At 34.1% G+C, this 27,894-nt stretch overlaps 2 protein-coding genes across 2 annotated transcripts in view; one reads left to right on the top strand and one right to left on the bottom strand.

Annotated features, from left to right (window-relative positions):
* Positions 1 to 27,894, bottom strand: part of CSMD3 (CUB and Sushi multiple domains 3) — a 1,224,761-nt gene that overhangs the window by 1,138,882 nt on the left and 57,985 nt on the right. The gene's annotated exons all lie outside the window — the stretch shown is intronic.
* LOC106999901 (large ribosomal subunit protein eL18-like) lies at positions 23,735 to 24,092 on the top strand. The gene is made up of 2 exons (XM_077942858.1): positions 23,735 to 23,912; positions 23,944 to 24,092. Exons 1-2 carry the CDS (start codon positions 23,735 to 23,737, stop codon positions 24,090 to 24,092), a joined length of 327 nt encoding a protein of 108 aa, XP_077798984.1.

The raw sequence follows: 27,894 nt of genomic DNA on the forward strand, positions 1-27,894 counted from the left end.
TGAATATTGAAATTATAATTAAATCATGTATATAAATACAATAATAAGTCAGAAGTACCAGAAAGCGTAGTTTTCTTCATTTTCATTTTGGTGTGGGAGGACTAGCCTCTGTCAGGAGAACCAGAATACAAGCTACGTCAGAAAGCTTGCATCTAAAACTCACCAACAGTTCTCTATTATGATGTTCCAGCTTGGAAATGTGGCTATTAATATAGCTACCTCAGATAAACACTGTGAGGATTAAATAATGATTTAGGGAGGATCAAATGAGAGAATATAGGCAAAAGATTTAGTCTTGGCACTGTAATATATTTGGGTGTTAAATATCAGAATATATTGTATAAATTAATCAAAGGAAATGGAGACTCCACATCATATTGAATATTTTAGCTTGCTTTGTCTTCTTTTGTTTAATTATTTGACAAAACATTTGTCAATGTTGTTTTTCCGAAGTATTAAGTTTTATTTTTCTACTGATAATGTAAATATAATTTAGTAAAATAAAGAGTAGTTTCAAAATCTACTTGTTGGTTATTTATTCTTAGCCTCTAATTTTTTTCTTAAATTATGGTATTTTCTTTCACTTAAAAGTTGGCATTCTAATTAAAAGACAAAATTTTAAATGTGCACAATGTCTATGTAAAATTATCCATATTATTCTTCAGAAACTCTGGACATAATAAAATCTTTACCACACAAAAATTTAAACTTTGTCATAGAAATATATAACACAAATAAAAGAAAGTGATGAAAAGAAAACATATATTTCAAACAAAGGGATCCCTGATATATACTGAACATTTATAAATCAATGAGAAATAAAAAAGAATAAAAGAATACATATATAATACATATGTAGTCAAAACATATGGCTCCATTGAATCTGTTAGAATATACTGTAACATATAGTTTTTTGGTAATGTAATCTATAAGGTGTTTGGGGCTGGGAGAGTAACAAAAACTATTAGAAATTTGTATCATTTGATTATAATTCAGCATCTAGGAATCAGAGCAAAACGATCATGATATAGCAGATGATTGTATACAAATATGTTTTGCAAGATTATTTGTAAGAGCAATAATTTTAATACAACTTATATAACCATAAAGATAGTCAAACAACTTATAATGTATCCATGTGGTAAAAAACAATAAATCACTTTAAAATGATGATACACTCTTAGTTATATATTCTAACCTAAAAATTTTTAAGGGGAAAAAAGTCTACTTACAGGAAAATTTGCAAACCATAATCTCTTGTTTATAGAAAAATACTACTACTTATAGCAATGATTATAATATATATGCATTTATTTATATTCAAGAGAAAATATAAAGTAAGAAAATGGTAGTACCGATTGTCCCTAAAAAGTGATGGTATATTAAAACGTGGAATTTTTGGTGAGTGAGAATACAGAGACTATCACTTGTGAGTTTACATTTTTTAAAACTCAAAACAAATAATGGATAGCATTTCCTCTCTGTGATTGATATGTGTTTAAGTTTTTTTTAATGGGGAACTTATTAAATGGATGAATGCAAAAATAAGCAATAAAAAAAAACAGGATAGTTAAACATAAAGGAACTTTGTAAGACTAAAAGCCAAAGTCTCATGCCATTTTTGTGATGAGAAGAAATAAAAGCCTCTACAGACACTAAACATGATATTCTTGTCAATCTTCTACCCTATCATACTACCAGTAAAGAACATTATAAAAATTACTTTATAAAATGTTTTTAAAATTATAAAAATTACTTTATAAAATGTTTTTTAACTTGAGCAGCAGATACTTGCATATCACCGCGTGAAGCCAGGGAAAATTTCTCCTCGTATCAAAAAACTCACTGCTATGATTTCCAATGTGGCTTGCTAGAAAAGAGATTTCTTAATTAAGGTGATATGTTGCTGTTGTCTCTAGTACCCTACCTCAAATTCATTTATACCTCTGTATGTCATTATAAAAGGACTTTAGCTGTATAATATTTCATGATAATATACACGTAGCTTTAAGGATGGACTTACTCAACAGTGTTTTACAGAACCCAGATACTGGATTGCCTTAAATACAACTCATCATTTGAGGAGTGAGAGCTTCTAGAAGCTCCACTGGCCAAGACACCTGCAGCTCTTTAGGGCAAGCATACTTCAATTACACCTGCAGAGTAGCGTCTATGTGCTTATGCCTGCCAAAAATAAGTATACAAAACATTCAGGTGCAGTGATGAAGATCCATCCCATTATGTTCTCTGATTCTAACTTCGTAACAGAAAGAACCCAGGTTAAAAGAATCTAAACAGTTGCAGCTCTAATGCACAACGCATCCAAACAGAAGTAACATTTTTGGTTCATGAGATACCAATTCTCATGAACCAAAATCCTGCTCAAGTGATCTTCACGGGGGGAACTAATTAACCTTGAATCTTATTCCTGGTAGCACAATGTAAAAATAAAAGCAATTGAAATATTCATCCTCTCACCGCTCAAGTCCTCTTCAGTGAAAAACTTTAAGAACATAACAAAAAGTTTTAAAATTATTTTTGCCCTAGCAACTTGCACTACCACAAGATAGAATCCATAGAATAGACAGAGCTGCTTTTCCAGTCATGATAGACTCCTCTTTCAAGGTTGTCCAGTTAAAACTGGAACATGTGAAAATGTTTTCTGAATATAAATGTATGTTTTACAATAAAATGAGTGAAAATTATAGCATACAATTGAATAATGTAAACTAATATACATTATTTTATGGTAAAATAGTAATTATTATATTGCATATAATTATATCATATTACATAACATATAATTACATTATTATTATGAAAAATAATAATTCAATATGTACCAGCACTGTGTTGAAATTATTTTATACTTAAACTTATTTTTTGCTTATAACAGCCTCATGTTATAGATACTATTGTATTCCCTCTTACCAACTGGAAAATCACAGTTTAGGGAAGTTTAGTAATTTGTAAAACAAGTCACAGTAAGTGGTAGATCAAGATTTCAAATCCAGATATGTCTGGATTCTGAGTTTGATCAGGATTTACCATTAAGTTATATTGACTCTCATAAAGTTAAGCCTATACCATACCACACTGATCATTGTGACACCGTATGGTATGGATCACAACTCCTGAAGTTCATACGAAAATTACATAAAACAGTTTATTAGCTAGAGCAACACATCAAAAGCTTCTCTTATTTATAGTTAATTGCTTACATGCATGTTTGTATATTTCAAAGTCCTTTATCAGATATGTTTTGTAAATAATTTCTCTCATTCCATGGTGTGTTCTTTAATTCTTTTAATGGTATCTTTCACAGAGTGTGTTAGTTTCTGGTTGCAGCTGTAGTAAATTTCCACAAAGTTAATGGCTTAAAACAATAAAATTTGGCTCTTTCCCCATTCTGGAGACCAGAAATTTAACACCAATTTGACTAGGAGGTATTTCAGAAGGGCCTTGCTCCCAGAGGCTCTAGTGGAGAATGAGTTCCCTGACTCTTCTAGTTTCTGGTGGCTGCTGGCTTTCTTTCGTGGCTGCTTCACCCCAATGCCTGTTTCCATCTTCACATCACCTTCTCCTCTTGTATCTAATTTTCCTCCACCTCTCACTAATAAGAACTACATTTGGATGCCACAGAATCCAGGATAATGTCTCCATGTCAAGACCCTTAATTTAATCATATCTACAAAGATCTTTTTTTCTTACAAGTTCACATTTACGGGTTCCAAGAATTTGGACCTGGTATCTCTGACTACACATTTTCTGCCTACTATATGGACCAAAATGTTTTTAATTTTAATAATGTCTAACTTATCAATTATTGAATTTCATGGATTTTTCTTTGGGAATTGTATCTAAAAGTTATTATTAAACCTGAAGTTACACAGATTTTCTCCTATGTGTTCTAGAAGTCTTACAGATTTGCGTTTTACATTTAGTTCTACGATCTATTTTGAGTTAATTTCTTTTTTTTTTTTTTTTTTTTTTTTTTTGAGACGGAGTCTCGCTCTGTCGCCCAGGCTGAAGTGCAGTGGCCGGATCTCAGCTCACTGCAAGCTCCGCCTCCCGGGTTTGCGCCATTCTCCTGCCTCAGCCTCCTGAGTAGCTGGGACTACAGGCGCCTGCCACCTCGCCCGGCTATTTTTTTGTATTTTTTAGTAGAGACGGAGTTTCACTGTGTTAGCCAGGATGGTCTCGATCTCCTGGCCTCGTGATCCGCCCGTCTCGGCCTCCCAAAGTGCTGGGATTACAGGCTTGAGCCACCGCGCCCGGCTATTTTGAGTTAATTTCTATGAAATATGTCAGGTCTATGTCTAAATTTATTTTTTAATATGGATGTTCAATTGCTTCAGCACCATTTGTTAAAGAATTCTCATGTGTGTTTATGAGTATAACAGTTCTGGAGCCATATCCTTACCAGCGTTGGCTTTTAAAAAGAGCTGTTACAGTGTGATGTAGGGCAATCTCCTAAAGGGTTTTCTTTTTTTTGTTTTTTTTTGTTTTGTTTTTTTTTAAAGGATCTGATACAGAAAATGTGTAAAGCATGGTGACAAGAACAGGGATGGATGTAATCACTCTATATATAGTTGAGGAGAATATTATCATACTGCTTTACCTTTACATTTGTATTCTTTAAGTTATCTTTAAAAAGAACACTTGAAAAGAAAAAAAAATATTGAATCTGGAAATGAAATGCTAGCCTAAAAATATTTTACTAAAACATGTACTTCAATTTCAACAAGTTCTAGTTTTTGAAGGAAAATACCCAAATCAAATTCTGACAATGGACATATATAAAAGGATTAAAAAGAAAATAAAGTATTTGGATTTAAATGAATCCTTAAACAATACCAGTTACACTTGAAGATTTCTTGCTGCAGTAACTTAAAGGTGTGATTTTTTTTTCTTATTATTATATGTTCTCCAATAGATGTATGAAATCTAAAATTTGCCATGTCATAAAAATTTGGAAGATGACACAATTCAATGTAAGACTTTGTTGTGGCTGTGTTACTCGTTCTGTGCTAAAACTATGTTTTTTAAAAAAGTGTTAGCCTAGAAAGATACCAAAACATGTTAAATAACAAAACAGGGTTCTGAATTCAAATACTATTCATAAGACTTATAAAAATTAAAAGGTTTCCTGACCACAAATCTCTTAAAGAATTTAGCTATTTACTCTGTTATATTCATTTTAAGGTGAGAATGTGTAGTACACCAGATTTATCAAACAAACCGTCCTTGGAATTCTTTCCTTTCTCATGGAGCATCTCTCAATGTCTCTCAGGAGACCAATGTTCTGTAGAATACATTTATGTGAAATGTTGAACTATAACAATGCCCAAGGCAAGTACCTAATGAGCTTTCCTTAAGGAAAATGAGCAAGGGTTTATGACTTTTCATGGTGATTAGAGTGAAGGTAAGCAGAAGGAAATTCTAAGTAACTCATTTTAACATGGAAGAAAAAAATCAACCAAAAAAGCTGAAAACTAAACTGCTATTAAGGATTCAAAAGTGTCAGATTCTTGAATAGATCAACAGCTTTTGAGGAAAGTTACCTTAAACATAACTCATAAAATAGCTATATCTAAAATAATATATTTCATAATTCAGGAGTAAAAATAAAAGTGCTATTACAATAAAATGAATTTGCAAACCAGTCAAAGGATGAAACATATAATCCTTTAGAGACAGAGCTATATATTAAAGACAGAGCTGTATATTTAAATATACATATATATTTATATTTATATTATATGTGTGAACACATAGGAGAATATATATTCAGTTTTACCTCATTCCATGTAACTTTGGTCAGAATGAAACTCAGAACTTAAACTAATATGTTGAAACAGCATCACAAAAAAATGATGTCTTACATTGTATTTTTAAACTAAAAATAGATTATGTACATTTTAATTCAATATTTATAAATCATAGATGTTGACTCAGCTGTTGTCAGTATCATATCATGATGTTACAAGATAAATGATATTCACTGCCAGCAAACAAAAATCGGACCCGAACATAGGTTTCTATCTGAAATATATGTGCCTGTCCCACTGTGTCTGTATAGGTGAGTTTTGTCAATAAAATAATGAGAGTGTCGTTCTGTTATAATCATCAGTCACAATGTGTCAGAATATTTACATCAATCCATATAATCTGTCATTTTTATATGTATCACTTTTTAAAGAGTAACTGAATTTTTCAAGTTGAATGCAACAACAAATGATCCAAAAACTCACCAATTTATATACTTTTTCCTTATAATTTACAACATATCCAGTTTAATCAATAAATTTAAAAAATATTTAGCCAAGAATACTTTTATCCACATGCTAAACAGTTGGCATTTTCACCATACCAAGTACTCCTAAGACTGCTTCGGTTTCACCAAAAAAGGTGGGGGCAAGAATGCTCTAGGATTTGATGCCAAAACATATCAGTATTTTAGGCAACATCATCCTGCTTGTTGTCCTTATTGCTACAGGTTTTATTTTTATTTTGTATTGTTTGCTTCTACTTCGTAAGAGAAAGAATCTCTTTGAGCAGATTTTTGCCTTTCATACCTCACCAAAGAGTCCTCTGAGGGTTTATTCACAGAGATATTCTTTATAGGACACAAGGATAAATCTGGAGGAGAGACACTGATTTCTGACACCTTCATCTTGTTTCTATAAAGGACCTCAATGCTTCCCCCATTATATTTCCATATTGATAAATAAAAATAGAAATATGATGAGGACAACCAACCCAAATACTTTACTAAGAACTGTATTTGATTTAAAAGATTGTTTTATGCAATAATTTGATTTATAATCTGCAACAGTGCAAACAAGCGTGGCCCTCCATCTTCCAACACCCCCAATGATTTAAAATGCAAATTTTCTTCATTTTGTCTTGCATCAGAATTGAGAACAGCTAATCATTTTATGCATATTTGAATGCATTTCTTGTTTCTAAAATGACGTCTTGAGAAAACTAGAAGTTTGAGTGTATGTGTGTTTATAACACTGACAAAATTAGCTTGCTCATTTACATGATTTACAATATAGAAGTAAAGCTAGAAAATTTTTATAAACTTTTCTAAATGTAACCTATTATATCTTAATATCAATTGTATCTTGGGATAATGTGTTAACCATGAACAAATTATGCTTGTACAATGCTTATACAAAACAAAAACCAGAGTTATGGAAATCATTGGTTTTAAAGATGTTCTCTTTTCTCTACAGTATTTAAATATACAACAAAATCATATTTATTGAAATTAGGTTATTCCCTTTAAGCTAAGTCTTCAAAACAGCTTTCAAAATATGTTGAAATTAGTACTTTTTTTAAGGTTGAGAGCAAATATTCTTGCAAATGTGTGATTGAGTCAATTAAATCAGATTTACAATATACTTCCAGGGAATAATTAGTCGTTAGTATTTCCCTACATTGAATGAATGCTTTTGGATAATGCTTATTATCATATAATATAATTACTTATGCTATCAAATTTCCAACACATATTCCTGTTTAGAAACAACAGGACATTATCCATGTTTTCTTCATTAGCTATACTTATGTCATTCAACTTGAGCTCTATATTCTTTTTTATATCTTTAATTTTTTCATGAAGATTTTAAACCAATAATGAAGAAAGTAAAATAAATCTCTATCAGAATTTTGCCAAATTTACTTCATTTTTTAATATTTTAAGTATTTATAAGTTATAAATTTATCTATTACATTATTTCAAAGCCCAGATATTGCTTTACAATGTCTTGTACATAAATTTATCTATTATAACTTAAACTACAATTATGATTCTTTTAAAATTCAGAAGCCATCTTACTGAAATTGGAATATTATCTGAACTGTTTACCATGATCTAAAAAGACATTTCAAAATGTGATTCCCACATATCTTAGTAACTTCATTTTTTTGTTTTTGTTTTTGTTTTATATTTGCATGTTATTATATTATAGAATACAACTATACAGTAACTTCGTTTTACACGATACACCTTCTTGCTTTCTTCTTGCGTCTGGCCTCCTTTACATTTCTCGAACAAGCCAAGCTCTTCCATTCAGGGTCTTTACACGTGTTATTTTGTATGTTTGGAAAAGTCTAATCTCCCGAATGCTGTATGACTGTATTTTTTTTTCCATAATTCAAGCCTCAACCCAAACCATGTTTCTTTAAATAAACTTCCTTGGCCCACCACATCTAAAGTGTCTTTGCCTCTTCCCTGGATGCTGTCTAGCATAGCCTTCATTTATTTTCTTCATGATAATTGCAATCTAAATTATTTTATTTATTTATTTGCATGAGTGTTGTCTATTTCCACCAATGAAATGGAAACATCATGGGGGCTGAGTCCTGTTGCTACCTGCTGATTTGCTACTGACTGCATCATTATTTGGTACATAAATATTTGTTGAATAAAGAATGAAAAAATTAACTACACTTCCTATTTGCCCTCCTTAGGAAGCCAAATGAAAATTTTCTTTTTTCACATAATTCTGCCCCAAAATGACATAACTTGGCCAATTGCCAGACTACTAAACTTCTAAAGCAACACTTTCCCCTTTTGACTAATACTAACTCACCTTCCCAGCTGTGTTACAACAGAACATTTTCATTTGGTTGACCCCCATGTGATGTCAACCTCAGGAGAGATGTCTCAAATTCCAAAGTCAGATGGCCATGTCCAGGAATTTAATAAATATGCTGGCTCTTGTCATGGATAAGTTTGAGTTACTAGACTTACCACTGGTCTTCAGTCCCCAGAACTTTACACTTAGCAACACTAAGCAATATTACAATGTGTATGTCTATGAGCGTGTATGTCTTCTATAATTGAGAACTTTATTTTGCAGTAAGTTTCCTAGAAGAATATGGATAAATATGTTTCTTTACATAAAGATGTTAATGTGTTACCTTTCCTTATATATCACATTATCTTCCTAAAAACTCAAGTTTAACACAAAATCCCAGTGATCAAAATGTTCAACCCTTTTATCTGCAGTTATAAGGTTGAGCAGCAATAACCCTGACAAAGCATGGTGCCTGATGACACAATGTCAATAATCTTGGCTTTCAAAAGTGTACTATGAAGACCCGATTCTGTGTCCTAATAACTGAATAATATTTACATATCATTTATAATTTTCTGTCAATGCATGCCATATCTAAATTCATATCTAGTCCTACTATTATAATCCCTTAATCTTAGGTATTTTCCAGTGAAGGTAATATTTTCTGGGGAAAATATCTGCGATTGATGAGAATAGTGAAGCATTACAGTGAATCACTAAGGAACGGTGGGTTTGCGTTTCTAAAAACTAATCCTTGAATGGAAACAACTGCATTGAAATATAATTTAATGAAAAGTGTCCAATAAAAGTTATTCATAAATATAATTTAATGTGTGCTTAAAGGTGGCAAGTGAGGCAAACAAAAGGAAAGTATTACTCATTTTCATTCCTGAGGTCAGCATATCTTCATTATAGTAAATCTCTATCGATTTCTCACCATATTGTACAGAAAAATAATGATTCAGGTAAAAAATAATTTCACCCACATTTCAGTGAATCAATGCACAGCAGTCCCAAGGACTTTGTGATGATAACAATAATAAAATAAAATTTGAGGATCCAAATTATTAGATAAATTCTTACTATATATATTTATCTTGAATCTGTTTTTGTTGGCTTGAGAAAAAAAGAACTTTCTCTTCTGATAAGATATGACCTCACTCCTTTTAGAACGGCTATCAAAAAAGATAAAAGATGATTTCTGGTAAGCATGTGAAGAAAAGGAAACTGTCGTACATTACTGGTGTGGATGTAAGCCAGTACAGACATTATGGAAAACAGTATGAATTTTCCTCAAAAAATTAAAATTAGAGCTACCATATGATCCAGCAATCCCACTGCTGGGTATACATCAAAATGAAATTAAATCAGAATGTCAAAGAGATATCTGAATTCCCATGTTTATTGCAGTGCTTTTGACAATAGCCAAGATACGGAATCCACCTAAGGGTCCATCAACACACTACAGATAAAGAAAATATGCTATATACACACAACGGAATATTATTAAGACGCTATGAAAGAATGAAATCCTATCATTTGCAACCACATGGATGAACATGGAGGACACTATGTTAAGCGAAATAAGTCAGTCACAGACAGACAAATACAGCATTATCTCTCTCACATGTGGAATCAAAAAAAGTTAACCTCATAGAAATAGAGAGTAGAATGGTGCTTACTAGAGGCTGAGACAGTTGGCAGTGGGGTATTGGGAGATGTTGGCAAAAGGATAAGAAATTATCCTTCCATAGAAAGAATAACTTCAAGAGATCTATTGTATTGTACATGATGACTATAGTTAATGATGATATACTGCATTCTTGAAGAATGCTAAAGAGAGTAAATAAATGTTCTTATCACAAAACTGCTAACTATATGAGGTAATGTATATATTAATTAGCTAAATTTCATCATTACACAGTGTATATATACTTCAAAACATCATGTTGTACATGATAAGCACATGTAATTTCATATATCAATTAAAATAAATATTTAAATAAATTTGAAAAAAACACATGAAAGGATTGCTCACGAAAGGAAAAACATAGCTGACAGAGTAAAAAACAATGTTTACACACAGAATAGTATAACAAACGAGAGTGACAAGTTGTTGAATGTGACTGGAACATAAACTTGTGATGCATCTTCCAGGCTTTTATTTAAAAGATAGAATCTAAATGACCTTGTCAAATTGTGATTAGTTTTTTTATTTTATCTTGTAGACAACTGTAGAATCAATGAATTGTTACTGAAGCTTAACTTCACAAAAAGTCATATTGTGAAAGATCATTACAAATCATTTATTGAATGCACATATAAATTTTCACAAAATTAAGCCATTCACAAACACATTCATCCTACCTTTCAAGACATATCCCCTGCACCCACTCTAGGTTACTAGTTCATTATATACATTAATTTTTCAGTTATTTTACTATGTATGCTTCTCTGGCAATAAATCTCTGGCAATAAATTCCATCCCTTTTGATATTCTTACCCTATTACACCATCATGCCATGTTTACTGAGCTATTCTCAGGTCTTCTCTAATTCTCTATGGAGTTTATATTTTGCCCATTTAAAAAAAAAATGCAGCTCTGAAGAGTTTGGTTGTATCATGAAGTTACATGCAGTAAAGTCATTGTAAGATTAATAACAAATTATCTTTATTCTGGAGATCTGTTTCAACGTAATCTGTGGGAGGAGAAGAGTAATTTCAAATATAAATGAAACCAGCTTGGCCATGAAGTTACAATTGTCTTACCTTCATTATAGGTATGTGGAACTTAATCATATTATACTCTCTACTTTTGCATACATTTGAAATTGTCCATAGTTTTTGAAGAGTAATCTTCACAAAATGTATGCTATTTCACAAGAATTTAGATGATTTTGAAATAAATGTGCCATTTTTCTATTGTAATGAGTTGCTTACATATTTGTCTTCTCAATTGTATTACACAACTACTTCCTTTTTGAGTATAAAGCCAATATTCTATTATTTCCAAATATTTTTAAAAAAACATTTATAAAGTAGCTACTTGATAAGCTTTAAGTGGAATACTGGGAATATCAATATTTAATTATACCTTTAATTTTTGGTCATATATATTTGTAAATTACAAAGAGTAAATATTAAATACATATGCATTTGTGCAGTACATGAGGCAGGTTCTAAGTTGCCTCTGACAATTCTATGAATGACAACAGAGGGTACAATTGTTATACGTTTTTGTTTGTTCTCTCAACTTTATAGTTTATTCAAATCAAGCTTATTCTTATTCATCTTTTTATTATTTGCTTTTGCATTGCTCAGATGGCAATTGCCTTGAAACTCAGTGACAGTGTTTATAATCTTAATGTGAGTCAATAACAGGAGAAGATTATCAAGATAAATCATAGTGGGATGCAGGCAAAGAATCACAGATCAATTACATCTAAGAATTACAGAGTGAGTATTTAAGCAAGGAAGAGTAGTGTCAGCTACTCAATTTGGAAAGGGAAATAAACACACACAGATTCCTAAGAGATCTACAAAAGTAATAAACAACTGTGAAATAGGCTCTATGAAGAATGGTTGAGTGAATTGTGGTTTTTAGTTTATAATGTAAAAAGCCAACAAGGAACTTAAGACTTTTCACATATATGAAGAGGTATTGCTCATATGGGAGTATTCAAATGAGAACAATATTACAGCAAGTAGAATTAAAAACATAGTTTGGACTTACATGAGTATTAGGAAAATGCTAGTGATAGTCTATATTTCCACACTGGTTAAAAAAAATTAAGTTGAAGTACAGATTATTTAATCCATTGATTAACTGTTCACTCAGGATTTGTGACTCTGCAAGGCCAGGTGCGATTTTTATCTTATATTTTAAATATTTGGGAGGTCAATTTTTTTAAATCAGAGAACAAGCTGGTTCCCCAAGGTATCTTGTAATTTAAAAATTGTATGAAGTACCATAACAATATTGTTTTGAGAAAGTTCACATTTGCACAAAGTCCACAGTTAGTATCCTTTGTTATCTTATTATTCTTAGTGGTTACCATATTAGGTTGGTAAACCCCAGGTAATTTAGACGATTGAAGCTACAGGGGATAAATACAAGTATTAATCCATTAATATTCGGGGCTTCAATTTCTACATACATAAGATGAGAAGCTGGATTGGAGGATCTTAACTTACCCTTCTGCTAAATATTTAGTGTTTCCTGAGTTTTTTATGCCCTGATTTTGATGCAAATGAAGAAAGCATGCAGCCAGTAGGGGGAGTCCTGATCTTATCCCCCAAATTATACAACCTCATAGATGCTGGCACACAATTGTAAGTAATCTGATTGCTTTATTTTATACCATTCCAAAAGCATAGAAAAGATACATTTATACACAGTTTTTAAAAAGTACAAAATTCAGAAGTGTATTATGCTGTAAAATGTATCTAATAGTATAAAATAATTTTAACTGTTTAAAATTAGCATTTTCATTTAATCTTCAACAGGATTAGCTACTAGTCCCAACAGCCACTCTGAAGCAGAATCCAATTCTCTAATCTTTAAACAACAGTAAAGGAAAAAAATTGGGGGGCGGAGCAAGATGGCCGAATAGGAACAGCTCCAGTCTCCAACTCCCAGCGCGAGCGACACAGAAGACCGGTGATTTCTGCATTTTCAACTGAGGTACTGGGTTCATCTCACTGGGGAGTGCCGGACGATCGGTGCTGGTCGGCACCAGCGAGAGCTGAAGCAGGGCGAGGCATTGCCTCACCTGGGAAGCGCAAGGGGGAAGGGAATCCCTTTTCCTAGCCAGGGGAACTGAGACACACAACACCTGGAAAATCGGGTAACTCCCACCCCAATACTGCGCTTTAAGCAAACAGGCACACCAGGAGATCATATCCCACACCTGGCCCGGAGGGTCCCACACCCACGGAGCCTCCCTCATTGCTAGCACAGCAGTCTGTGATCTACCTGCAAGGCAGCAGCGAGGCTGGGGGAGGGGCGCCCGCCATTGCTGAGGCTTAAGTAGGTAAACAAAGCTGCTGGGAAGCTCAAACTGGGTGGAGCTCACAGCAGCTCAAGGAAACCTGCCTGTCTCTGTAGACTCCACCTCTGGGGACAGGGCAATAACAAACGCAGCCAAAACCTCTGCAGACGCAAACGACTCTGTCTGACAGCTTTGAAGAGAGCAGTGGATCTCCCAACATGGAGGTTGAGATCTGAGAAGGGACAGACTCCCTGCTCAAGTGGGTCCCTGACCCCTGAGTAGCCTAACTGGGAGACATCCCCCACTAGGGGCAGTCTGACACCACACACCTCACAGGGTGGAGTACACTCCTGAGAGGAAGCTTCCAAAGCAAGAATCAGACAGGTACACTCGCTGTTCAGAAATATTCTATCTTCTGCAGCCTCTGCTGCTGATACCCAGGCAAACAGGGTCTGGAGTGGACCTCAAGCAATCTCCAACAGACCTACAGCTGAGGGTCCTGACTGTCAGAAGGAAAACTATCAAACAGGAAGGATACCTACACCAAAACCCCATCAGTACATCACCATCATCAAAGACCAGAGGCAGATAAAACCACAAAGATGGGGAAAAAGCAGGGCAGAAAAGCTGGAAATTCCAAAAATAAGAGCGCATCTCCCCCGGCAAAGGAGCGCAGCTCATCGCCAGCAACGGATCAAAGCTGGACGGAGAATGACTTTGACGAGATGAGAGAAGAAGGCTACAGTCCATCAAATTTCTCAGAGCTAAAGGAGGAATTACGTACCCAGCGCAAAGAAACTAAAAATCTTGAAAAAAAAGTGGAAGAATTAATGGCTAGAGTAATTAATGCAGAGAAGGTCATAAACGAAATGAAAGAGATGAAAACCATGACACGAGAAATACGTGACAAATGCACAAGCTTCAGTAACCGACTCAATCAACTGGAAGAAAGAGTATCTGCGATTGAGGATCAAATGAATGAAATGAAGTGAGAAGAGAAACCAAAAGAAAAAAGAAGAAAAAGAAATGAACAAAGCCTGCAAGAAGTATGGGATTATGTAAAAAGACCAAATCTACGTCTGATTGGGGTGCCTGAAAGTGAGGGGGAAAATGGAACCAAGTTGGAAAACACTCTTCAGGATATCATCCAGGAGAACTTCCCCAACCTAGTAGGGCAGGCCAACATTCAAATCCAGGAAATACAGAGAACATCACAAAGATACTCCTCGAGAAGAGCAACTCCAAAACACATAATTGCCAGACTCACCAAAGTTGAAATGAAGGAAAAAATCTTAAGGGCAGCCAGAGAGAAAGGTCGGGTTACCCACAAAGGGAAGCCCATCAGACCAACAGCAGATCTCTCAGCAGAAACTCTACAAGCCAGAAGAGAGTGGGGGCCAATATTCAACATTCTTAAAGAAAAGAATTTTAAACCCAGAATTTCATATCCAGCCAAACTAAGTTTCATAAGTGAAGGAGAAATAAAATCCTTTACAGATAAGCAAATGCTTAGAGATTTTGTCACCACTAGGCCTGCCTTACAAGAGACCCTGAAGGAAGCACTAAACATGGAAAGGAACAACCGGTACCAGCCATTGCAAAAACATGCCAAAATGTAAAGACCATCGAGGCTAGGAAGAAACTGCATCAACTAACGAGCAAAATAACCAGTTAATATCATAATGGCAGGATCAAGTTCACACATAACAATCTTAACCTTAAATGTAAATGGACTAAATGCTCCAATTAAAAGACACAGACTGGCAAACTGGATCAAGAGTCAAGACCCATCAGTCTGCTGTATTCAGGAGACCCATCTCACACGCAGAGACATACATAGGCTCAAAATAAAGGGATGGAGGAAGATTTACCAAGCAAATGGAGAACAAAAAAAAGCGGGGGTTGCAATACTAGTCTCTGATAAAACAGACTTTAAACCATCAAAGATCAAAAGAGACAAAGAAGGCCATTACATAATGGTAAAGGGATCAATTCAACAGGAAGAGCTAACTATCCTAAATATATATGCACCCAATACAGGAGCACCCAGATTCATCAAGCAAGTCCTTAGAGACTTACAAAGAGACTTAGACTCCCATACAATAATAATGGGAGACTTCAACACTCCACTGTCAACATTAGACAGATCAACAAGACAGAAAGTTAACAAGGATATCCAGGAATTGAACTCATCTCTGCAGCAAGCAGACCTAATAGACATCTATAGAACTCTCCACCCCAAATCAACAGAATATACATTCTTCTCAGCACCACATCGTACTTACTCCAAAATTGACCACGTAATTGGAAGTAAAGCACTCCTCAGCAAATGTACAAGAACAGAAATTATAACAAACTGTCTCTCAGACCACAGTGCAATCAAACTAGAACTCAGGACTAAGAAACTCAATCAAAACCGCTCAACTACATGGAAACTGAACAACCTGCTCCTGAATGACTACTGGGTACATAACGAAATGAAGGCAGAAATAAAGATGTTCTTTGAAACCAATGAGAACAAAGATACAACATACCAGAATCTCTGGGACACATTTAAAGCAGTGTGTAGAGGGAAATTTATAGCACTAAATGCCCACAAGAGAAAGCAGGAAAGATCTAAAATTGACACTCTAACATCGCAATTAAAAGAACTAGAGAAGCAAGAGCAAACACATTCGAAAGCTAGCAGAAGGCTAGAAATAACTAAGATCAGAGCAGAACTGAAGGAGATAGAGACACAAAAAACTCTCCAAAAAATCAATGAATCCAGGAGTTGGTTTTTTGAAAAGATCAACAAAATTGACAGACCACTAGCAAGACTAATAAAGAAGAAAAGAGAGAAGAATCAAATCGATGCAATTAAAAATTATAAAGGGGATATCACCACCGACCCCACAGAAATACAAACTACCATCAGAGAATACTATAAAGACCTCTACGCAAATAAACTGGAAAATCTAGAAGAAATGGATAATTTCCTGGACACTTACACTCTTCCAAGACGAAACCAGGAAGAAGTTGAATCCCTGAATAGACCAATAGCAGGCTCTGAAATTGAGGCAATAATTAATAGCCTACCAACCAAAAAAAGTCCAGGACCAGATGGATTCACAGCTGAATTCTACCAGAGGTACAAGGAGGAGTTGGTACCATTCCTTCTGAAACTATTCCAATCAATAGAAAAAGAGGGAATCCTCCCTAACTCATTTTATGAGGCCAACATCATCCTGATACCAAAGCCTGGCAGAGACACAACAAAAAAAGAGAATTTTAGACCAATATCCCTGATGAACATCGATGCAAAAATCCTCAATAAAATACTGGCAAACCGGATTCAGCAACACATCAAAAAGCTTATCCACCATGATCAAGTGGGCTTCATCCCTGGGATGCAAGGCTGGTTCAACATTCGCAAATCAATAAACATAATCCAGCATATAAACAGAACCAAAGACAAGAACCACATGATTATCTCAATAGATGCAGAAAAGGCTTTTGACAAAATTCAACAGCCCTTCATGCTAAAAACGCTCAATAAATTCGGTATTGATGGAACGTACCTCAAAATAATAAGAGCTATTTATGACAAACCCACAGCCAATATCATACTGAATGGGCAAAAACTGGAAAAATTCCCTTTGAAAACTGGCACAAGACAGGGATGCCCTCTCTCACCACTCCTATTCAACATAGTATTGGAAGTTCTGGCTAGGGCAATCAGGCAAGAGAAAGAAATCAAGGGTATTCAGTTAGGAAAAGAAGAAGTCAAACTGTCCCTGTTTGCAGATGACATGATTGTATATTTAGAAAACCCCATTGTCTCAGCCCAAAATCTCCTTAAGCTGATAAGCAACTTCAGCAAAGTCTCAGGATACAAAATTAATGTGCAAAAATCACAAGCATTCTTAAACACCAGTAACAGACAAACAGAGAGCCAAATCAGGAATGAACTTCCATTCACAATTGCTTCAAAGAGAATAAAATACCTAGGAATCCAACTTACAAGGGATGTAAAGGACCTCTTCAAGGAGAACTACAAACCACTGCTCAGTGAAATCAAAGAGGACACAAACAAATGGAAGAACATACCATGCTCATGGATAGGAAGAATCAATATCGTGAAAATGGCCATACTGACCAAGGTAATTTATAGATTCAATGCCATCCCCATCAAGCTACCAATGAGTTTCTTCACAGAATTGGAAAAAACTGCTTTAAAGTTCATATGGAACCAAAAAAGAGCCCGCATCTCCAAGACAATCCTAAGTCAAAAGAACAAAGCTGGAGGCATCACGCTACCTGACTTCAAACTATACTACAAGGCTACAGTAACCAAAACAGCATGGTACTGGTACCAAAACAGAGATATAGACCAATGGAACAGAACAGAGTCCTCAGAAATAATACCACATATCTACAGCCATCTGATCTTTGACAAACCTGAGAGAAACAAGAAATGGGGAAAGGATTCCCTATTTAATAAATGGTGCTGGGAAAATTGGCTAGCCATAAGTAGAAAGCTGAAACTGGATCCTTTCCTTACTCCTTATACGAAAATTAATTCAAGATGGATTAGAGACTTAAATGGTAGACCTAATACCATAAAAATCCTAGAGGAAAACCTAGGTAGTACCATTCAGGACATAGGCATGGGCAAAGACTTCATGTCTAAAACACCAAAAGCAACGGCAGCAAAAGCCAAAATTGACAAATGGGATCTCATTAAACTAAAGAGCTTCTGCACAGCAAAAGAAACTACCATCAGAGTGAACAGGCAACCTACAGAATGGGAGAAAATTTTTGCAATCTACTCATCTGACAAAGGGCTAATATCCAGAACCTACAAAGAACTCAAACAAATTTGCAAGAAAAAAACAAACAACCCCATCAAAAAGTGGGCAAAGGATATGAACAGACATTTCTCAAAAGAAGACATTCATACAGCCAACAGACACATGAAAAAATGCTCATCATCACTGGCCACCAGAGAAATGCAAATCAAAACCACAATGAGATACCATCTCACACCAGTTAGAATGGCGATCATTAAAAAGTCAGGAAACAACAGGTGCTGGAGAGGATGTGGAGAAATAGGAACACTTTTACACAGTTGGTGGCATTGTAAACTAGTTCAACCATTATGGAAAACAGTATGGCGATTCCTCAAGGATCTAGAACTAGATGTACCATATGACCCAGCCATCCCATTACTGGGTATATACCCAAACGATTATAAATTATGCTGCTATAAAGACACATGCACACGTATGTTTATTGCAGCACTATTCACAATAGCAAAGACTTGGAATCAACCCAAATGTCCATCAGTGACAGATTGGATTAAGAAAATGTGGCACATATACACCATGGAATACTATGCAGCCATAAAAAAGGATGAGTTTGTGTCCTTTGTAGGGACATGGATGCAGCTGGAAACCCATTCTTAGCAATCTATCACAAGAACAGAAAACCAAACACCGCATGTTCTCACTCATAGGTGGGAACTGAACAATGAGATCAGTTGGACTCAGGAAGGGGAACATCACACACAGGGGCCTGTCATGGGGAGGGGGGAGGGGGGAGGGATTGCATTGGGAGTTATACCTGATGTAAATGACGAGTTGATGGGTGCAGCACAGCAACATGGCACAAGTATACATATGTAACAAACCTGCACGTTATGCACATGTACCCTACAACTTAAAGTATAATAATAATAAATAAATTAAAAATAATAATAATAAAAAAAAATTTGGCTAGAAGTAGACACACACAGATGGTATTCCTATATTCTGTGCTTTCATATGTAACACCTGCTTCAATCTGTACTCAAAACCACTCAGGAAAAAAAAATAAAATCTTTGCATTTATTTACTTGAAAAAACAATTTTTCTATTGACTTATTTAAAAATAAAATAATTGGTGACGTTTATATTTGATTTTATGGACACACACACACACACACACACACAAAACCTTTTTTATTTTGATCCCTATTTTACTCCATTGGTACTACACACGCTTGGTCACAATATTTTTTCCCTTTTAATTTGTGTATTAAAAATTGTTTAAATATGTATATGTATAAATGCACACAGCCCAACATTTTCAGCTTACATTATATGTGTGTGTGTATATATATATGTACATATATACATTTATATATGAAATAAAGACGTTTATTAACTTTACTGGTAGTTTGAAATTTTGTCTACTTTTTGGGTTAATAATTTTCCTTCAATGTTACTAACATGAAAAATGGAAAAGGACCTTAGAATTTGTCACTGTGGAGTCATTAAAAGCTACGAAAACCTAGGGGATTTATCACGTATCTAAGGCATCACATGAAGTTGCTAAAAGAGCTGAAACTATGCCTAGGTCACCTGACTCACAGACCAATAGATATACACTATGATATATTGTTCTCTGTAATCTATACTACTCCTTTGGGGAGAGTTGTCCGTATTCTTTATATCTCAATTTCAGTAAATGTATATGAAAGAATTATGTGACATTTCATTTCTGTGAAGCCACAATGGGACTTCATGAATTAATATTTAACTGAATATCTCTTTAAAATTCAGGTCCAATTAAATATTTTTCTATTAGGAAGAATATCTACAAATTTCTCTCTCTCTCTCTACATATATCTAGATATATAATATCTAGATATTTGTTCATTTATCTCAATATCATCATCTATCCATATTTACATTAAAATGTGCTTATGTAAAGTAAATAATGCAGAGAACAATCATATACAACACACTTTAGCATATAGGTATAGACACAGAAACACATGTATTGAAAAATGCTACAGTCTGATAATTAGATTATGAGGTATTAAGAAAAGTATACATGTCAATATTAAGATTTAAAATAAAAATTTTAAACCTATATGAAGAATACATTGGCATATATTCTTGCATGTTTTTGACATATTATTTTAATGAATGAGACAAGTCTGAATTCTTATTCAGACCACAGCACTCTTACCTCCAGCTTCCTTAAATTTTTTTCTAGAGATAAGAAGGTTGGTGTTAGGAAATACTGAAAAATATAGAAGTTCAAATTTGCATTCCTCATTTGTCACCCTACTTTCACATACACTAATATTTAATAAACGTGAATAAACACATTAAAAGTAGGCATATCAGACAAGTGAAATCTAGTGAAATACATATTTTTGGAGTAAGACGTTTTCACAGTTTTTCAAATCCAACATCGATATTACTTATAATATTTTGAGCTCAACTGTGGAGGAATTGAGGGCATTTGAAAGCATTCCTAATATAACTCAGCAAGAGTTGTTGGTTTAATTATTTAACTCTCCTTCTGATCTTATTACTTATTCAATTATTCTTTGTGTACACTGCCATATGCACCTTGTTGTTAAAAGGTAAAAAATAAAAATAAAAGACAAAATAAAATGAACACCATAATACCATGAGGATCTAGCATGAGTGTAAGATTAATGCTGCCTATACCTTTATCCGTGGCCACGCACTTATCATTCTGTTTGTTTTTACCGTTGGAAGACAGCGTTTTACGAGTTGACATATAAAACAACTTTTTATTTGAAAGTTGTAACCATCACTTTACTCTGTATTTAAATAAAGGTAGAATTTTATGTTATATAAAGAAGTTTACCAAAATTTCTCTATGGCTTTCCCTCACCTACAAAATCAATCTCAAGATAATGGTGAAAAACGATGTCATTCTAAGAACGGTGCATCATTCAATAATGGGACTAGATAACAGGTACTCTGCCTAAGGAAATCCTCATTTGCTCCCCAAATAATTGATAATGTAGCCCATAAAATAAAGAGTTGTTACACCAGAAAAGAGACTTAATAACATATAATGATGCCCATATTGCTATCAGTCAGTTAACAAACATATACTGTGCTAATGTCTGTCAAGAATATATTTCTAATATGTAAAATTCACTCTTAGTTTAGACTATAATTTAGAAGTTATTTCTCCCCCTTCCACTGAAAGCAGTAGGCAGAGTTCAGAGGCAGCCAGTAGAAAACAGTTCCAGATGGATTCAAAGCCAAAGACTATTTAATACACACACACACACACACACACACAAACGTGTCATGCTGAGGAAAATAAGAAACTATCAATACTTTACGAAGAGCACTGAAAGATGGAACCCTCCTTAGCAATGAAGCCAAGAAGGACTATTGAAAAATTATTGTTCCCCAGAACAATTTGCTAATTGCGGAAGAGTCAGCAATTAGTATTAGCGAGATTTGATTTTTTAAAATGCTGCCAACATAAAATAGCAGTAGCTTATGAAAGACTAAAAGATGAGAGAAATGACCTACATAAGAATTAGAAGACGAACATAGAAAGGAAGTAAGAACAAGCCAGGATAATTTAGAACTAGAATAATGGTTTTCATAATTACTTAGATAAAGAAAACTTGAAATAAGTATTAGAAGTCTTATATAATTAAATTTGTTTATGATATTCTAATTTTTTACCAAAATTTTAGGGAAAAATAGTGCTGTGTTCTTTCAGTGTCACCCTGGAGCACTGTCTAAGATGCTCACTCAATGATTTAATTATCTATATGAATGTAACTTTTATTTTCTCAATTGGCAAATGATTAAAGCACAGGCTCTATGAAATCATCTGGTCTTGATTTTTTCCTGGTAGGGAAACAATTATTTTCCATCTAGTAGAAAAGATAATATCAGAGGTGATTGTTATATTGCCCTGTAGGACATTAGCCCCAGTTTTGTATCTAGACTTGCAATCTGATTTCAATATTTTTTCTTTGGTACCTATAAATTTTCAACATCTTAAATACATTCTGAACCAGTTTTAACACTTTGATGGTTTAGTCACTGATGAGTTAAATAAAATTTTAAGTTGTGTATATTCTATAGTTGTGTGGGGGTAATGTTTAACTTTTTGAAAATCATACTTCGACAGTTTAATAAGTTATATGAAGCGAGTTACATTCAGTATAGAGTATCGAGTCATGTTTATCCAACTATTTGGTTATCTTCACACAGCTGAAATGGCAAATATCCTTCCAAATGTGGTTGTAATATTTGCCTAGCTGTAGTCCTAATAATGATGGCAGTCTCTTTCTACCAGAATGAAAATACATATAAGCAACATCTTATAATGAAAGCTGTTTGGTCGGGTAAGAAGTAAATCTTATTTGTATTTTAACATGCTCTTAATTAATTTGGGCAGCATTGTTAGTATACAACCTAATGCTAAAGTAAAACTTAAGGTTTTCTAATATATTTTATTATAAGTATGTAAGAGCATTTAAGCTTATTTAAAACTACTTTGAAAATAAAGCAAATGTAGTTTTAAAATATAAACAAAATCTACTTGATCTAGCAAGTCTTATTTAAGATGAACTCAAGCTCATTGTTTTAATAAGATGACTCAATGTCTTTCATGAATTTGGACATTTATAAATTTGTTCAGTTGAACGTAGAAGATAAAATTTAGTTATTTTTAAAGGCAGGATATTGCTATTAAAAAATAGGTTCCTGAAGTAGACACTTCCAAATAGCCTTTGAGGCATAAAAATTATTTGATGTATACATTTCTAATAATTAATTTTTCTTTAATATGAAATATTAAAACATATCTTTAATAATTTGGTATGTTTCTTATATGAGGGTATTTAAAAGTAAATACATGTTCAAGAACTGTTTAGTAATGCATATTTTGATTCAAATAATAATAACAACAAAAATATATTTTGTAGAAAATTTACCATTTCATTCAAAAACTGGGAGGTGAGGGGTTGGAATGTACAAGACACTTAACAGTAGGTGGCAAATTCTGTCTTCTGTCTTTTCTGTATTATTTATGCGCTTGCTGTCCAAAATAAACTAATATGTAAAAAATACAACATTGATATCCAATTTTTTAAAATCCTCATCAAAAGAAGGTTTACCACTCTCTCTTTCCAGACCTGTCCAGGCAGGAGGCACCATCATGGGAGTTGACACCCGCCACAACAAAGTTTTGGAGCAAGTTTCGAAAGTTTCGGCGCAAGGAGCCCAACAGCCAGGATATCTACCTGAGGCTGTTGGTCAAGCTGTACAGGTTTCTGACAAAGGAACCAACTCCACATTCAACCAGGTTGTGCTGAATAGGTTGTTTATGAGTGGCAACAACCGGCCACCTCTGTCCCTTTCCCGGATGATCCAGAAGATGAGGCTTCCTGGCCGGGAAAACAAAACAGCCATGGTTGTGGAGGTCATAACGGATGATATGAGGGTTCAGGAGGTGCCCAAACTAAAGGTGTGTGTGCTGCACGTGACAGCCAGGCCCGCAGCCATATCTTCTGGGGAGTAGGGTGGGGTGGGGTGGGGTGGGGCGGGGCGGGGCGCTGGGCAAGATCCTCACTTTCGACCAGCTGGCTCTGGACTCCCCCAAGGGCTGTGGCATCATCTGGCTCTCTGGTCCTCGAAAAGGCCGGGGGGTTTACCGGCATTTGGCAAGGCCCCGGAAACCCTAGGAACCCTACATCCGCTCCAAGGCCGGAAGTTCGAGTGCGCTAGAGACTGAAGGGTCAGCCGAAGATACAAAAACAAACCCTGGATCCTACCCTCTTATTGAAAATATTTTAGATGCTGAAAAAAAAAAAAAAGTTACCTTCATTAACATCATTTTATTTTTAAAATACAGAAAAGAACACATTATTTCAGTATATACATAAATAAAATATTCCAGTTATAAAATAATATCTAAAAGCGATTTATCTATCTTATCAAATTTTGGAGATGCTGATAAGTCAAAAGTGAAATCTAGAGAACTAACATTACAGTGCAAATTGGAGCTTTCCTAAGATTTTGCCTTATGTGCAAGCTATCTGAAAGCTGAGCTTTAGTTCATTTGAGCTATACTTTTAATCCAAAGAAGGTACATATTTCAATTTTTCTACTTGAGTTTGTGTTAGACAGTATTTATAAAACATGCAAATATTTATTTTTACAAACAATAGGAACTCTAATTTTAGCAAAGCACCACATTTGGAGTTGAACCATCTGCAATTCAGTTCAATCATACTAACTTGCTTTGAGATCTGTATTGGGGTTCAATACCATTATGCATAAAAATAAGCTTTCAACACAAAATTGTTACAGCAGATTGTGTTGAGTAATAATTTATCTGCCAAAAGTTATTTATTCAATACTTTCAAAGTAGCACGTAGATGAAAAAATATTAAAATATATTTTCCAAAAAATAAACTTGAGGAGCACTCCTGAAAACGGTGTGCTTGTTTTTTTGGAAGATTTTCAAAATGGTCATATAAATTTGTATTTAAATGGATAAACTACTCAGGGAATAAAATAAATACACAAATAAATAGGACTGATACAATGATTATAGCTCTTTAATTACACAGAATTCCATAGATTTTTATGGCTTCTCCAAAAGTTCCATTATGGGATTAATAATAATAATATAACATGTACAGAAAACATCATTCTGTACTATAGACATAACCCTTAGAACGACATTTATTCTTGGTATCACAATTTTGCTAAGCAGAGTGAGTCATTTGTGAACTTCTGAATATGGTGTAATGTGAAGATCCTGTATTATGAAAAGGAAATTCAAGTCAACTTAGCATTCACTTACTCAAAAAATATATATCTAATGCCTCCTCAGTGTCAGTCCCGTGCCAAGACCTGAATATACGATAAAGAAACAAACTTATGGAAATGGTGAACAAAACTGACATTCCTTGTTTAGAGATATAGTCTAGTTAAGGAGGTAGATATTATATAAGTAAACGTTTTAATTATATATTGTGGTAAGTTATATAAATAATAGTATTTAATCCTCAGAGGATAGGATAGATAGTAGTTTTACATTAGAGTGGACAAGAAAGGCATTTTAGAATAAGAGATGTTTTGTTGAAATTTGTGAAAAAGGAGGAAGCCATGCAGGGAACCTAAGAAGAGCCTTGTTTGTAGAGGAAATTTGCATGAGAATGTCCACGTGCAAGAATGTTTGCTGCTTTAATGCAGTGGATCTCAGCTAGGGGAGATACTGCCACTCCCCACCACGGGAAATTTGGCAATGGGTGAAAACAATTTTGATTGTCACACTGAAGTGTGTGTGTGTGTCTGTGTGTGTGTGTGTGTGTGTATGTGTGTGATTAATACTGGCATCTAGTGGATAGAGGCTGGAAATACTGCTAAATATTTTTCAGTGCCGAAAGCCCTTCATAAGAAGCTAAACTTGAGAAACCCTACTTTACAAGCATACATATGCAACAAACCTGCACGTTATGCACATGTACCCTAGAACTTAAAGTATAATAATAATAAAAAATAAATTAAAAAAAAAAAGAAATTGAAAGAAGTGCAATGTGCCCCAAGGCGCAATGTTACAAGATGAAATTGATGAGATAGAAAGGGATCACGAAGGAGCCTGTAGTCCATGACAGGAAGTTCGGATTCCATTCTGTGAAAACCTGTGTATTATCATTAGGTTTTAACTGAGATACTAATAACATTTCATTTACATTTTAAAAATAATTTCTCTGGGAAATAGTGGGTTAATGAAAAGAGATCTTTTATTTTCTACAGCAGGATAATTTTAGTGTAGTCAAAAGGAGAGGAAGTAAATTATAATGAACATTAACCCATTTGGGTAAAAAAAACATGCTATTATTGTCTTCTGCATGGAATTAAAAAAAAAACTTGCATATGAACTCTTGCTAAAAAGAGAATTTTTTCTGAGAATTAACACACACACACACACGTTCTGAGTATTTTGTGGATAACATAATGGTATAAAATAAAAGTAAATACAACAGTTCTGGTAAGGAAGATATAACAATATTCCACAAGGCATATAACCATTGCAAATTTATTTGTTCTAGGAAGAAGGCAATAAAAATGAAGTGAATTGATTGAAACAGACAGTGGAGGCTGACCATAGGGCTAAGTGATAGGTTGGATATGTAGCCTAAGAAGTTTTTAGCTCCAGCACCTAAGCAGATAAGGTATCAGTAATAAAAATAGAAAGAACGTGGCTATAAAAGAATGTGGTTGCAATGGATCTCTTATCTTCAGCTTCTCCAGCCCCCTTTGTAATTCAATGACATTTTATTTTACTTGGAAATTATTCTAATAATATAATATTTGTGTACTTTTTAATCTTTGAACAAAGTTGAGATTTATCTTATATCTACAAAACAGAAAACAATGACTATATTTCAGTAGCCTTATATGTGCAGGAAAATCTATAAATATGCATCATTAAATAGAAACTATGCATTATTTATGCACTAGAGTACACCCTTCCTGTTCATCAGATTCCTGTTTTATGAAAGCTATCTTACAGCTCTGCAAGTTGTGGAAAATTGATAGCAATGCAAACTAATTCCTGTCTTGTCACATGCAAATTTGATCCTGTCCAGTAGATGTTTATTTAAATCACTTCCCACCTCACTGTAGAAAAAGGCAAACTTGCCCTTATTTGCATATTCATTTCAACATTCATGATCTGTACTGTGTCTGCTCTTCGAAAGGTTCTTTTTTTTTTTTTACCAGTTATAGTATCTGTGGGATTCCCTCATTAATTAATGAGTAAATAAACTGTTTAACATGTTCATTTTGATATTTACATTAGAGTTGTAATTTTACCTTTTGTTGAAAATTATGCTTTTGCAGGTTTATCTTATTCTAATTTAACAGGACACTTCTTTTCAATTAACTTCAAGTTGCTTATCATCACATCATAAAATGTTTCAAACTAAGGTGTGAATAAAACAATAGTTGAAAATTCCCTGTCTCTGAACGATATTTTCCTGAATATATTACTGGAATATATACATATAAAAACTGCAAATGTGTTTCCTTTTTTAATTTAAAGAAAAACAGAAAGAATTAGAAAAATATGAACCACTGTAAATGCCCTTTATTGAAATGGATCTGAATATAGACTAATGTTTTCACAGCTTGCAGATAAATAAATAACTACTGCCACTTTCGCAGAGACTGGCAATGAACATCAACCACAATTTATTAACACATCCAAACGCAAAACCAAACTGCTTAAACAATCAACTTCCGTAATAACACAAAAATGATTTTAAACTATGCCTATATTATGTTTCTCAAGCAAGTAGATATTTAAAGCAATTACTTTTTGACTTATGTCACCAAATGATGGTTCCCTTTTGCCCAAGGAATGCTTTATATTCTCATGTTGTCTTTGATATGTGCCACTCAGAGACCAAATGCTTTTCAGAATATGTGATGTGGCCAGAAAACCATGTCTTGATGTCCTGCAGTCTGAAG

The sequence above is a fragment of the Macaca mulatta genome, chromosome 8, assembly GCF_049350105.2.
Source record: "Macaca mulatta isolate MMU2019108-1 chromosome 8, T2T-MMU8v2.0, whole genome shotgun sequence".
Lineage (NCBI taxonomy): Eukaryota > Metazoa > Chordata > Mammalia > Primates > Cercopithecidae > Macaca > Macaca mulatta.